A 13,213-nucleotide genomic window follows, 5' to 3' on the forward strand; every position below is an offset into this window, starting at 1 on the left:
ACACTTTTTGACAATTTTGGAATTAGCCACAATTTTTGGTATTTTGACTTTGGAGAGAAAAAAAATCGAATTCTTGGTGGGTTGTGGGGGCCACACACCAAAGGAATACACACTCACTTAGGGAAACACACTTGTGGAGAGAGAAGAAAGGAGAAGGAAGCCGTGCTAGTGGAGAATGGGGCCCACGAGGAAAGAAAGAGGGCAGCAAGCATAAATAGAAGAGGAGGGACCATCATTTGGGTGCTTTTATCAATCTGAAAATTATACTATTGTTTGCTTGAGCTGTTGAGCCAAGTCAACTTTGTGCTGTTCAACACACGAGGTTTCCGAGGGGAAATCTCAACTTCTTCGGTGGACTCCGAGTGCCACCGTAGGGGAGCCATAGCTACACTTGTGAGCTGATCCGGGAGAATTCTACAACTGATATCGAACTGTTCTTGGGGCATTCTAGACCAGTGTTTTACGAAACGGCCGAGTTGAAACCGAAACGGCCGTTTCGGACCGTTTCAATAGCCAGCTCAATGACCCGGCCCATGACCCGGCTCGGCTGACCGAGTCAGCTATGACTCGGCCGAGTCATCCAATGACTCGGCCGAGTCATAGCTGACTCGGTCAACCCGGCCGGGTCCGTATTGACTCGGCCAAACAGTGGTCTGCAATCTTGCCTCCTGTAACAGATCTTCTCTGAGTTCGTACCTGTGCTTTCAAATCGGCTCTGTGACTTAAAATTCAGAACTGTGGTTTGAGGAACGTATGACATTCGCACCTGTTGTTGGAGATACTACTTGAAGTCCTGTTGAGCAACTTGTAAAAATCCTATTGGGCAGTTTTTGAAGCCATCATTGAAGAGTTGCTTTTGTGCATCGCACCTATTGTTGGAGACACTTCTGAAGTGCTATTGAGCAGCTTGTAAAGTGCTTATTGTGCAGACCTTGAAGCCATCATTGAAGAGTTGCTTTTGTGCAGTGTTGGAGCAGACTTAAGACCTGCAACTCTAATTGAAGCAGATTAAGTAGCAGATCTGGTGTATACTGTATCTTTGGAGCAAAACTTTTGAATCCTGTTGAAGGTATAACAGAGCATTGGAAGTAGATCTGAGACACTTGTTGAAGATTGTTAAAGACATTCCTTGGAACATTTGAAATATTCCCATAGAACTGTTGAAGACCTCTTGATGACTTATGGAAGCAGCTTGAAGAAAACCTGTTGTACAGGCTATTGAAGACACCTTCGGAGCGGCATTGTTGAAGCCCTGATGAAGTAGCTTTAAAGAAGATTGTTTGTGCAGACATGAAGAGTCCTGGAGATATATAGAAGACCTTGATGAACTAGCCCCTGAAGCATTTTGTAGACTATTTGAGCCTTTGAGGCATTTGTTGAAGGCTTGAAGCAGAACTTGGATTTATTTTCAGGACTTGTTGAAGAAGATATTGGAAGTCCTGAAGCAGCACTAAAACCATCTTGAAGCAGAGGGTTGCAGCCCTAGAGGATTGTAGTCCTAGAGGATTGCAGCCCTAGAGGATTACTATTGCCATTGGGTACCATTTTGATATAATGGATTGGTTCATGAGCCTACTTTGATCATATGTTGTCTTCCATGTATATTATAATGTTGTGTGTTTGGAAACTTGAATGAAAATCTTTAAAATTATGTTTAAAATATTTAAAATTATGTTTTTTTATAAAAAAAATAAATATTTAATGTATTTTTTACAACGACCGAGTCATTGAAATCGAGCCCGCCGAGTCATTACCGAGTCCGAGTCCGAGTCCGAGTCGATCCTCGGCCGAGTCCGAGTCCGAGTCCGAGTTGTAAAACATTGTTCTAGACGCAAAAGGGAAATACGCACAGCTTGGCAGAGGGAGCTACAAAACTGTTTTGGCTCCGAGCTTTTAGGGTCACATTACTTTGGTATTTTGCAGCCATTTTGTGGGAGTTTGGTGGGCTGAATCAGTGACTATTCTATAGGCCGAAATTCTTTTTCCAGTGCACATGCAGAGGCAGTCTCATTGGGTCTGCGTAGCTCCTTGAGGAGAGACTTAGTTGTGGGAGGATTGGCTGGGGGTTTGAGCTGAGATTTTCCAGGATGCATAAGGGGAATTTTGGGGAACATTCCTCAACATTTGGGGGTACATTTGCAGCAGATTTTTGGGTGGTATGAATTTTCCAGCAGGTGGAAGGGCTCACTCTAATTGGGGGCAAATTTGGAAGGTTGGAACTAGGCCCAACCCTTTCTGGGTTTATTGAGAAGAAACCAAGATTAATTTTGCAGAATTTTCTGAGCACTTATGAGGGCAGAATTCCTAGTTCTACTCGGCAGCCAGCAACATAAATTGATAGAGGAGGGTGCAGTTTATTCCAGGGCCATTTCCATCACTTGGGTTCGTGAGACATTTCAGGGTTTTGTTGAGTTGGCGGAGTAGTGCCCATGACTAATTTCTCAGAATTTTTGGAGCACTCTAGAGGGTCCAAACAACATCTTCCTTCCATCCAACAATTGTAGTTTTCCAGGGCTAGCGCAGAAATAGAAGAGGAAGTACTTCTTAGCAGTTGGGAAACATACTTTATCACCTGGGGTTGTCAAGCTTGCTTTAGCAAGCCCAGGTGCACACACCCCATTCAGATTTGTACTTTCCACTTGCATATATATAATAAAGTGGCTCAGTTCTGCGCATTTTTTGGCTAAATTCATGAGTCATTTACTGCATGTTGGATTTTATGTGTTGCATGTGTATTTTTGCTTGTTTATCATTGTGTTTCCTAAGTAGGAATACTACATCTTCTTAGATATATGAGGGATCAGATGATCCTTTATGGCATCCAAGATCATCCGCTTGGATTTCACTTCCCCCTTGTTGTGAGCTGCCAACTATTGCGGATTTGTAGGTGGAGTCACAACATCCTTTATATTATCCCAAAGGTCATTCTTTTCTAGTAAGAACATAACCCTCACCTTCTATGATAAGAATTTCGAGACACCATCCAATTTTTCCTCGAATTTGAGGCTAGCTGATGCCATCTTTGAGATCTACTGCACAAACTCCCAAATCTGAAATTAATTTTGAAACTCTCTAACTACTGGTGACTGGTCCTTCCTTACAATTGATTTTACTGGTATGAATCCCCGAGAATCTCAACCAGAAATATAACTTTGATACCATGTGAAAATTCCGATCCTAGATGATTGTCCTTATGATCTCAATTAAACAAGTAAATTTATGAATTTAATTAATGCAGAAATTAAATTCAGGCCATAGTGTCGATCATACAATATCTAGAAACTAAATAATGGAAGCATAAAATTAGTTTCACACATACACAGGTAAGTACTCCTTCAAAATCTATTCATTCCTTCAAAAAACTTACAAGGAAACCTGCACACTTTGCTAAACGTAGTGGCTGTGCAGTCACAAATCACCAAGAACAGGAAAAGTATGGCCTGCTGTATGATTGTACAGACCTGTGCTGCATGGCCTTGCCTACTTTCCAGATTCACCTTTGCCTAAATCCCTACTCTCTCTCTTTTGGTTGCTCAACCCAAGTTCTCAACTATGTCAATACCCCCTATCCTGAACTGTCTTTGTAATTTTAGCTGAGACCAAGACCCTAATCTACTTTTGAGTTTACTCCTCTAAGTCATGCATGTACGAGATACACTTCTTTAGACTTTAAAGCTAAATATAAGACTTTTCACTATTTTAATTAAAGTAAATTACAGAATAGAATTACTTTTAAAAATATCTTGAACTACTTCTTGCACCTTCACATTGAAACTGTGCGGTAGTTCTTGTCTGAGCTATAATTCTCAACATTTTATTTTGAAATTGGACAAGATATTGTAGCTTAGCTTATCTAACATTGTCATTTTGTCCAAAGCTTCATATATCATAATTTACCATTTTTCAGATCAATAGAGTATTTAATAGTTTCTCACATTCAATGTCGTTTTGGAATATGAATGGCCTTGCCTTGTTTTTTGAATTAATTTGCAACACTTAATAAATAACACTGTTGCAATGAGACTTGACAGTTGAACTTCTGTGTCATTTCAATTCCGAATGTTTGAAAACTTAAGAACTAACACAGTTTGTTATCTACATTGGTGCTGCTGTCATGTTTTGGGATGTGGGTTTATCGAAATGAATGCTGCATTACTTTAAGAAGCTTTCCGCGGTCTCATTTGCTGTGGACTTGACCTTCTTAAGTGGTTTCTTCTATTAATTATAACTTGTCTCAATTTCTTTTCTATGTTAAATGTTTACTGTTAATTGACTTTGGGCCAGAGCTTTGAATTGAACCTTGAGATCTACATGCCTGTCACTAATGTTGTGCCAGTTTTTTACTCGATAAAAGATTAGGCCATTACTTCTATGTCTACAAATGTATCTCATCTGTTAAAGGTATCTCTCATGTCATATTTTGCAATTCTTGCTAAATGTGTTTTGCACCATTTGGTGAGGAATCAAGAATGGACCTTTGATGCTTTCTAAAGTAGTGAAATTACATGCCTGTCACTAATGTCATGCCAAATGTTAATTCAATAGAAAGATTAGGCCATGACTTCTATGTTTATAAATGAATGTCATCTGGAAAGTTACCTTTCTCATCATATTTTGCAGTTCTTGCTAAATTTGCTTGCAGCATTTGGTAGGAAATTAATAATGGATCTTTGATGTTTTCCAAAGTAGTGGAATTATGATATTCAGTTTTTGTCATGTGGAAGAACCTGAGCAGAAAATATAAGCAGTTTTCTGTGTTCCTATCCTGATACAGGTTTCGGCAGGATGTTTGTAAATTCTTCTTGTTTACTTTGCATATAGAGCTAACACCTACAGTCATACATGTCAGGTTGTGTTTTCAAACTGGTCTAGTGAGGAGTGACTGCTATACTGTTCTTGTGTTGTCTGCATGTATGCTCACTACTTTTAGGGGAGGAATATATTTATGAGGAGAGAATTAAAAACAGTTAACCTTTGTTGAAATTTCCTGTGCAGAATGGATCTACCATTTTATTTTACTGTTGACATTATATTTAACAAAATAAGAGAGACATACTTTCCCAGATTGTTTGAAACTTTGAATTGTCTCTCAGGGGTTTGTCTTTATCTAATTGAGATTGGTTGCAAAAAAGCAGCAATACAGCATGCTTTTGAATTGAAGAATTACCTTACAATCTGTTTGGCGCACATAACAATATGGAATTTAGATGGAAAGCCACTCTTGTTGCTATTAATGTGCCAAATTTGTTTAAGTGCAGGATGAAATACGTCGTGAAGCACAGACATTGAGCTTAATCAGCCATCCAAATCTCTTACAAGCACATTGCTCTTTTGTAGCAAATCAGAACCTATGGGTTGTAATGCCATACATGGCAGGGGGTTCTTGTCTTCATATAATGAAGTCTGTCTTTCCAGAGGGGTTTGAGGAGGTGATCATTGCTACAATCCTGCGAGATGTTCTGAAGGCACTGGAGTACCTCCATAACCATGGCCACATACATCGGGATGTCAAGGTATTATTCCAATGGTTTTGATTAATAAGCAAATGGGTAGAGTCATTAATATCCATACCACTGGATGCTGATTTCAAATTAACAAGCCTTTTAAGCATTGCATGTTTTTGCATTTTGGAAAGTTTATATTTCTTCTCTATTGTTAAGAACCTTGTCATGTTATGTGAACATTGCAATCTCGACTCCCATATTTAAAGCATGATTTCCTTGGAAGTGTTATTTTTTTTGCACAATGACTATTGTTTTTATTTATCAAAAAGTGGCTATGGCTTTACCCAAATGGTGGGACACAGTCCATAAAGTCCAACTATCCTCAGATTTGCCTACCATCGTTTGGAGTTTGTTTCAAGTCATTGTCAAATATTTTGCACCGCCTTGTGAAAAGGGGCATTGTCTAACAAATTGTTTACATGACAAAATGTAGGAACATTTCTTGCTATTCAAATTTTTTTTTGTATCTAACAAGTAATGTGTCATGGCCTCGAGATTTATTCTATTCTATCTTTTTTTGCATTCCTTATTTTTATTTCTTCCCTTAGTAAGCGGGGGTGAGCTGAAAGATAATGTTTCATGTTTCCTTAAAGCTCTTTCGTAGGAGCTGCTTGCATAATTGGGGACGTCTATTATTGGAGGGGGTGGGGCTGGAGAGATTTCTTTTACCTCCTCCAATGTAGCTTCCTGAGTTGACTGGTTCCTTAGTCATTAGGTTAGAATTACTTCTTGCTCCAGACAATGCTTGAGATTCCATAAAGTCTCTATTGTTTTACTTAGGGATGGCAAGTTTTTAGGTAAAGGGTGCATGATTGTGTCTTGTTGTCGCTCAAATTGTACACGAAATTGCGACAACGCTTGGGCTAGGGGCTGCCACTTTGATCCCTCCCCTCTTCATTTAAGCTGTCTCCCAAATACAGGCTAAGGGGGGTAGTCCCTATGGATGAGGTGATGAACAACTTTTTGGGAACCAACAAGTTAAGGAGACACAACTGAATGGCCTAGCAACTTGGTTGAGATTCAAAAGGCAAGTATGATTATTAAGCACGATTTGATTAGATTTCTTAAGATTATGAATAGAGACTAGTGCCTTTAAAAATTAATTACTTGCACAATATGAATAGTATTCCAAGTTACCAAATGAACAATTGCCACAGGATGCAAATTCTATCATAGATGAAGTGTAGGACCTAGATCTATGTGAGATGCAAGCTCTTGGTAACTTTTAATTATATGCCGAGTCTAGATGAATCCTTAACCTTGGTTGTTTAGATGCAAGTCTTGCAGAGGGGTTGTAGAAAGAAACCCAGAGGAAGGAGGCTAAGGCCTCATTAACGATACCTACCCTCGGGTTCTAACGACCCAGATCCCTCCATTCCTACAAGGGGGATTGCCCTCAAGAGAACTGCAAGGTTAGCTGTTCTAACCTCAGTGCAAGGGTCAAGCGTCACAATCCAAAGGAAAAGGTGGTCCTATTTCTCTTACAACCAGGCTTATGCTTGGAGCTAAATTTTAAAGCTTCACTTCTAACTTAGAATGAGGATGCAAGATGTGAGTGATTGCTTCAATGAGATTATCAAATTTGTCAAATGCTCCAACAAGATTAGATCACTTCAAATCAAAATGCTCACAATGATATTCAATACAAGATAAGAAGAGCAATATAAATGGAACACTTTAAAGAGCAATTAGAGATTATACCAATAAAACAAGATTAGCAACTTAAATGAGTATAATTAGCAATTCCAATTACTCCAAGAGCTTATTAGATTCTTCTTGAGAGATAAATTTAGATCACAAAAATGAGAGCAATATATTCTTATGTTACTTAACAATTAGAGACCAAATTCTCCCATTCACTTATCTTATGAACCAACTAGATACAAGATGCAATTTCCCTTAAGTACAACTCATAACAAGCATAAGGAAATAATGAGATTGCTAATGGTGATTTTTAAAATATGTTAAAATTGGCAACCAGGGCGAAACTTCATGTGGGTCATCTTATTCATGGCTGATAATATTTTTATTAGATTCCTCTCGTCGAGAGGTGTAGGATTGATATAAAGATTTCCGATAAGTATTCAGGGAGATATGAATTTATTTTGATTATGGAATTATTATCAAGCCGACCTACAATTCATGTAGGCTTAGAAGCCCAACAGTCGCATCTATTCACCCACCAACGTTGTGTATAAATATAAGAGGACTTTTCCTCATTTGGACTCACTCATGTCATCACATCTCTCTCTCTCTCTACTACGCAGAAATGAGTCTCTTCTCTACTGCGCTGAAATGGGTCTCTCTCTCACACATGTGAAGCCGGAAACTACTGAAATTGAAGCTGCAACTGCAGAAGTAAAGATTGACTTGCGTGGCCTAGAAGATCTCCTCTTTGGAACTGCGCTGTAGGTTCATTTGAACCTCCTCTGAAAGCCGCAACTTTTGGTGGTGGAATGAAGTCAATCCGACGAACGGTTTGCAAGATATCGTTTGCCCTAGTTTGATAATGAAGCCGCTAATGCTGATGCTGCTGATCTAGGGCTGCTGATATGAATCAGATTTATTGTACTATTTCTCTCTGCTGAATTATTGAAGATATAAGAAGATTTGATCAAAGGGTTTCCCCACACATTGTGGGGTTTGTCCCTGGCTAGCCGCCACATCTTGTGTCTCTTGTCTTGGCTTGTTTTCTGTCGATCGTTTAATGTTCTATCTGCACTTTACTTTATGTATATGTGATTGCTAATCTGTGGAACATAATAAGAAAAAGAAATAAACTGTTATAAGCATAGAACATACCATAACTTAACAAAATAAGATTAATGCAACTACAAGAATGAGATGCCAAGAATGCAAAGTCCAATGGTGGCAATCCAAGGATGCAAATGCAAGTAGCACTTTAACACAATGACATGGAGAGCTATTCTAATGCCAATGCAATGCAATGGAAGATTATTATAAAGACACCAATGTAACTTAAGGTATTAAGAGCCACCTTTGCACTATATCACTATTATAGATCAGCATACAAAATGCACGATGTCAGTCCCAAAATCCACTTGAAAAACAATCAATATTCCAATGACAAGACCTTAAACAATTGTAAAATGAGTTTCAGGCTTATAAGGCTTATTGGATTTAAGTTCCAAGCACTTATTTCAAATCTGATCAGACCTCTTTTTCAATGATATCAATCCAATATTTCAATTGCAAATGAGACAAAACAATGTCAAATTTCCTCTATTCAATGAACCACTTTGGGATCTTGAGGTTATTTAAATTAGTTTTACGACTTCTTCTCAATGATTATGTGCCACTACTTAAGTTATGCCACTGCTATTAATACTTCAGATTTGATGTAAATTTTGAGAGTGAGGAGGAAAGGGTGAGGATAAGAGAAGCAAACCCTTAGGCCTAGTGGCCTATGCCAAATTGGGAAATAAGAGAGAAATCGCTCCTCCAATGCCTGCACTCGCAGATTATTAGCTTAAAACACAAGGATCAAACTTGTAGAGCAATAGCTAACAAGACTAGGGCTTGGAGTTATGGATATTTGGCGTTGTAATCCTTCAAAGAAGACCTGCAACACCTCTGGATCAACTTCAAAACTAGTATGAATGATGGATCTAGCCCTCCAAAGGTTGTGGCTAGGCTTGGGAAGCCTAGCAAGGCTTGCAGGCTAGTAGGAAAGAGGCTCTGGGCCTCATGGCTAGGGCTTTTAGCCCTCCTTGTGCTAGCGGCTAGGCCTCCAAGGACTAGAATGATGAAGCAAATGAATTTTTGGCCCTCGAAACCTTTCCTCAATGGATGGTATGCTTGCAAAAACCAAGATTAGCCCACAAATTGGCAAAGGCTGCGGCCTAGGCTTCAAGGCCTAATTAGGCCTACAATTAGGGTAAATTGGCCCTTTTAGGGTTGCGGCCTAGGGCTAGAGGCATCAAGACCTCCCCAGTTCCAAGCAATATTTGTCAATCTTAGGCCCAAAAATGACCTCCAACACCTGCAAAATCAATTTGGAAGGCAAACACTGAAGAAAACCCTAGTTGCAGCAACAAACAAGCCGTCTAGGGCTAGCAACCTCCTCTTATAGGCTAGGCGTTACAAAAGTAGCACTTGGGTCTTGTAGCTTTGGGCTTCTAACCCCAAATCAGTCCTCCTTGGCTGAACGACTTCTTCCTTCAGGCTGGAAAACCGTTGATTTTTGGTAGCATTGGATGTGCTCTAAGCCTCAAATTTTGTAGGGAGGCTTGGACACGTATTCCACAATACCTTGAAATCCTTTTGGGAAATTCCACCCAAAGACAATTTTATTAAAATAATTAATTATTTTTAATGGGTGCCTAAGTCTAAACTTAGGAAATTAAAATAATTAAAGGGTATTAATCTAACTGTGGGTGAAACTTCTAGAAGAAGACGAGGATCAAGCCAAAATGATCTGAGCCATTGATTAGGATCTAATCTGGGCCGTTGGTTCTCAACAGAAGGATTATAAGAGGAGGCTTGATGGGCATTTGGAAGACACATCGAGTGGGAGATCAGAGATCGAATTTCTGAAGTGAGCAGCGCAACAGTTGCCAGAGAGATTCGAAGTGATTTCTTGCAGAGAGGGGCAGGGATAGTTCCGGTTGGAGATTTCTCCTGATCTGGGAATACTCAACAGAGGAGGCAGAGAGAGATCCGGGAGAGGCAACGCAGAGGCTACGCTGGCCAGCGTAGGTTGATGCAGAGGCAACACAGAGCCTTGAGGAGATCCATATTTTTGCTGGAGAGATCAATTTCTGAAGCTGGAAGCCGGGGTGTGATACCGGGAGGGCATAATCGAAGCCTAGAGAGGCAAATCGATCAACAGAGGGAGTGACGCAGTCCCTAAGAGTTGTGATGTTGGGCCTACGCAATGACTGCGCAAAGGCAACAAGGGACTAGCCATTCTGTGATTGGATCAGTAAGGAGCGTCAGTGATAGTGTAACGTATTTCTCACTAATCTTTTGTTAATGATATTCTCTATACTAGATAGCCAACAAGGCATCTAGAGATTGTATTAAGAAAACTACTGCCCCAATAATACAAACCCTCAGCTGCTGCATTGGTTTTCCCACACTGGGCTTTTCTGGGGACATTTGTCCAAAAACAACGGTGTAATGTGTTGTGTATTTCTTTCTTGCTCAGTTCCTTGTTTCCGCTTATAATTTAATTGGTGAAGATTGCAGTGTATTGGTTTCGGTGTTTACTGTAGGAAACAATAACTAATTTGTTCAGTAATCAGTTGCTGCAGTGGTGATTCGGGTAATCGAATTTTCACATGATATTAGAGCAGTGCAAGTGAAGCAAGAAGAACAGTGCTAGAGAACCTAGCGCTGAGCAGAGAAGGAGGTCGAATCGCTGCAGAAGGCAGCAGTTCGAATCCCCATAGGGTTTACACAGTCTAGGGTAGGAGGGCTGAATTTTTGAGGAAAGTCTCTCTCTGAGTGAGTTGACAGAGAGGAAGGGCTTCCAGATCAAAATCTTGCCGTGCCAGAGGGAGCAACGTAGCAGCCTCAGCGTGAGGAAAGCGCTGGTGGGACGTAGTTTTTTCCCAAGCAGTTTATTGGGCAAAAAATCGCCAGAAGAGAGAGGAGAAGCATAGCGAGGGAATTTTTTCCTCAGTGGACTTCCTGCCAAGAAGTCCATTTTCTTATTGCCTGAGCAGCAATAGTAAGAAGCATAGAGGAGTAGTTCGACGTTTTTGTGGCAGAAATGGCAACCAGTGGGCTGAGAGATCATGACAGGTTGCATGGGGCATCCAACTATGTCATCTGGAAGGCAACGATGTCATTCCTTCTAGATGAGCATTCTCTCAATACCTATGTCGATAGCGTGGTGGTTGTGCTTGTAGATCTAGATCCGCTGAAGAAGTACCAGACATAAATGGTGAAGGCCAAGAGGATGAACCTTGATGGAGTAAAGGATCACGTGGTTTGTCACATCGCTAGTAGAGGGACTGCTAAGGAGATGTGGTATGCCTTGGCAATGCTGTATCAAGGATCTTCCGAGCAACGAAAGATGTACTTAGAGCAGAAATTGAGATCTGCACAGATGCAGAAGGGGGAGCGCATTGATCCGTTCCTCACGAAGCTTCAGGAGACCCAGGATGAGTTGGCAGCTGTGGGGTCTACACCTCAAGGTTCCGAGATGGTGAGACTGGCCCTAAACTCAGTCTTAGAAGAGTGGTAGGTCTTTGTCCAGAGCATCCTGGGCAGGGTAGCTTTGCCAGACTGGATAACATGTGGGCAGCTCTCAAGCAGGAAAAGTTGAGGAGAGATCTAGTCAAGTGCAAGCTTGATGGAAGCAATAGCAGTGGGTCGAAGCCCAAGGAGGAGGATGAGAATGCAACCCTTGCATCCAAGGGGCAATAGGAGCAGCGGAGGCAGAAGAAGGACGTCTCGAAGATCAAATGCTTTAGGTGTGGTGAAATGGGTCACTACGCAACACAGTATCCTCTCAGGAAGAAGGACAAAGATGAGAAGCACTATCCGAAGGCTGCACCCGTGAAGATCGAGGAGGAGTTTGCCATGCAGTCGAGATACCTCCAGGAGGGAGGTGGGCTGATTTGGAGCTATAGTTCAAAAGAGCTACAGATGGGCAGGATCCTTGAGGAGCCCACCTCTCTGATCAATTCCTTGCTACGGGAGCCCAGATCAGAAGTAACAGGATGGATCAGTGTCAGTTAGTGCAGAGGAGTGTTGGAGCGATAGATGCAGTGGCTAGAACACCAAGTTTGAGCAGCGTAGTGCAGACTTGCAACTGTGTAGGGAGGCACAATGTAGTAGCAACAACAACGCAGTGTTGATTTGGGGTAGCATTGGATGTGCTCTAGCCATGAAAATTGGTGGAGAGGCTAAAGTGCATGAGATCTCCAAGACCTAGAAATGGTTTGGGCAGATTCTAACCGGTTTGAGAGATATTGAAATAATTAATATTTTTAATGGAGTTCCTAAGTCTAAACGTAGGAAAAATAAAATATTAATGGTTGAGACTTAGGAAAAACAAAATATTAATGGGTATTAATATAACGCTGGGTTAGAAGGTTCCAAAAGTCATGGATCAAGCCAAATCTAATCTTAGCCGTTGATTAGAGATTTAATCTCGGCCATTGAAAGGACCAACAGGAAAAGTATATGAAGAGGCTTGAGGGTCAGTTGGAGAACACACTGAGGGAGATCGGTCAGTTCGATTTCTGGAGCCGGGTTTAGCTGAGAAATTCGAATTAGTGGTCTAGAGAGCAGCAAGAGGCAACGAGTATAGAACAGAGAGTCGAGAACAACACTAGAAGACCAACGCAGAGGTTGGAGAGGTAAATGCAGAGGCAGCAGACTGCGTAGTCACTGAAGGGCATGCGTGGGCGACGTAGAGGCCCAGTGCTGACGCAGAGGGTCTGGGAGCTACGTAGAGGCCAACAAGCCTGACGCTGAGACTGGGAGAAGTGCTGGAGAATTTTTCTCCGTTGGGTAAGCTAGTTTGGCACCCAATTGTACTGAAGAATTGTTGAATAATAAAATCCTCCTTTGTTGCATCGATTTTCCCATATTGGGTTTTTCCGAGGACAATTGTCCAAAATATCTGTGTTGATGTGTTGATTCTTGTGCATGTGTTTGTTTCTGTATTATGGTGTGATATTTGCAACAGAATTTATTTTAATGTTTACTGAAGGGTTTTCGTAAATAACTTA

General features: G+C 40.9%; 1 protein-coding gene across 2 annotated transcripts in view; it reads left to right on the forward strand.

Moving 5' to 3' along the window:
• The first annotated feature begins 4,929 nt into the window (after positions 1-4,929).
• The window catches only part of LOC149142158 (uncharacterized), a 59,050-nt gene continuing 50,766 nt past the window's right edge, over positions 4,930-13,213 (forward strand). Inside the window, exon 1 of one of the 2 annotated variants that reach the window (XM_089447613.1) lies at positions 4,930-5,513. In XM_089447613.1, coding sequence (XP_089303739.1) covers positions 5,361-5,513 — 153 coding nt within the window. In that variant the 5' untranslated portion in view covers positions 4,930-5,360. The remainder of the gene's footprint in view (positions 5,514-13,213) is intronic. The other variant, XM_089447614.1, reaches the window with a different exon arrangement.

The sequence above is a fragment of the Pinus tabuliformis genome, chromosome X (assembly GCF_031772625.1).
Source record: "Pinus tabuliformis cultivar Carrire ecotype Pingquan chromosome X, CPIR1, whole genome shotgun sequence".
Classification (NCBI taxonomy): Eukaryota; Viridiplantae; Streptophyta; class Pinopsida; order Pinales; family Pinaceae; genus Pinus; species Pinus tabuliformis.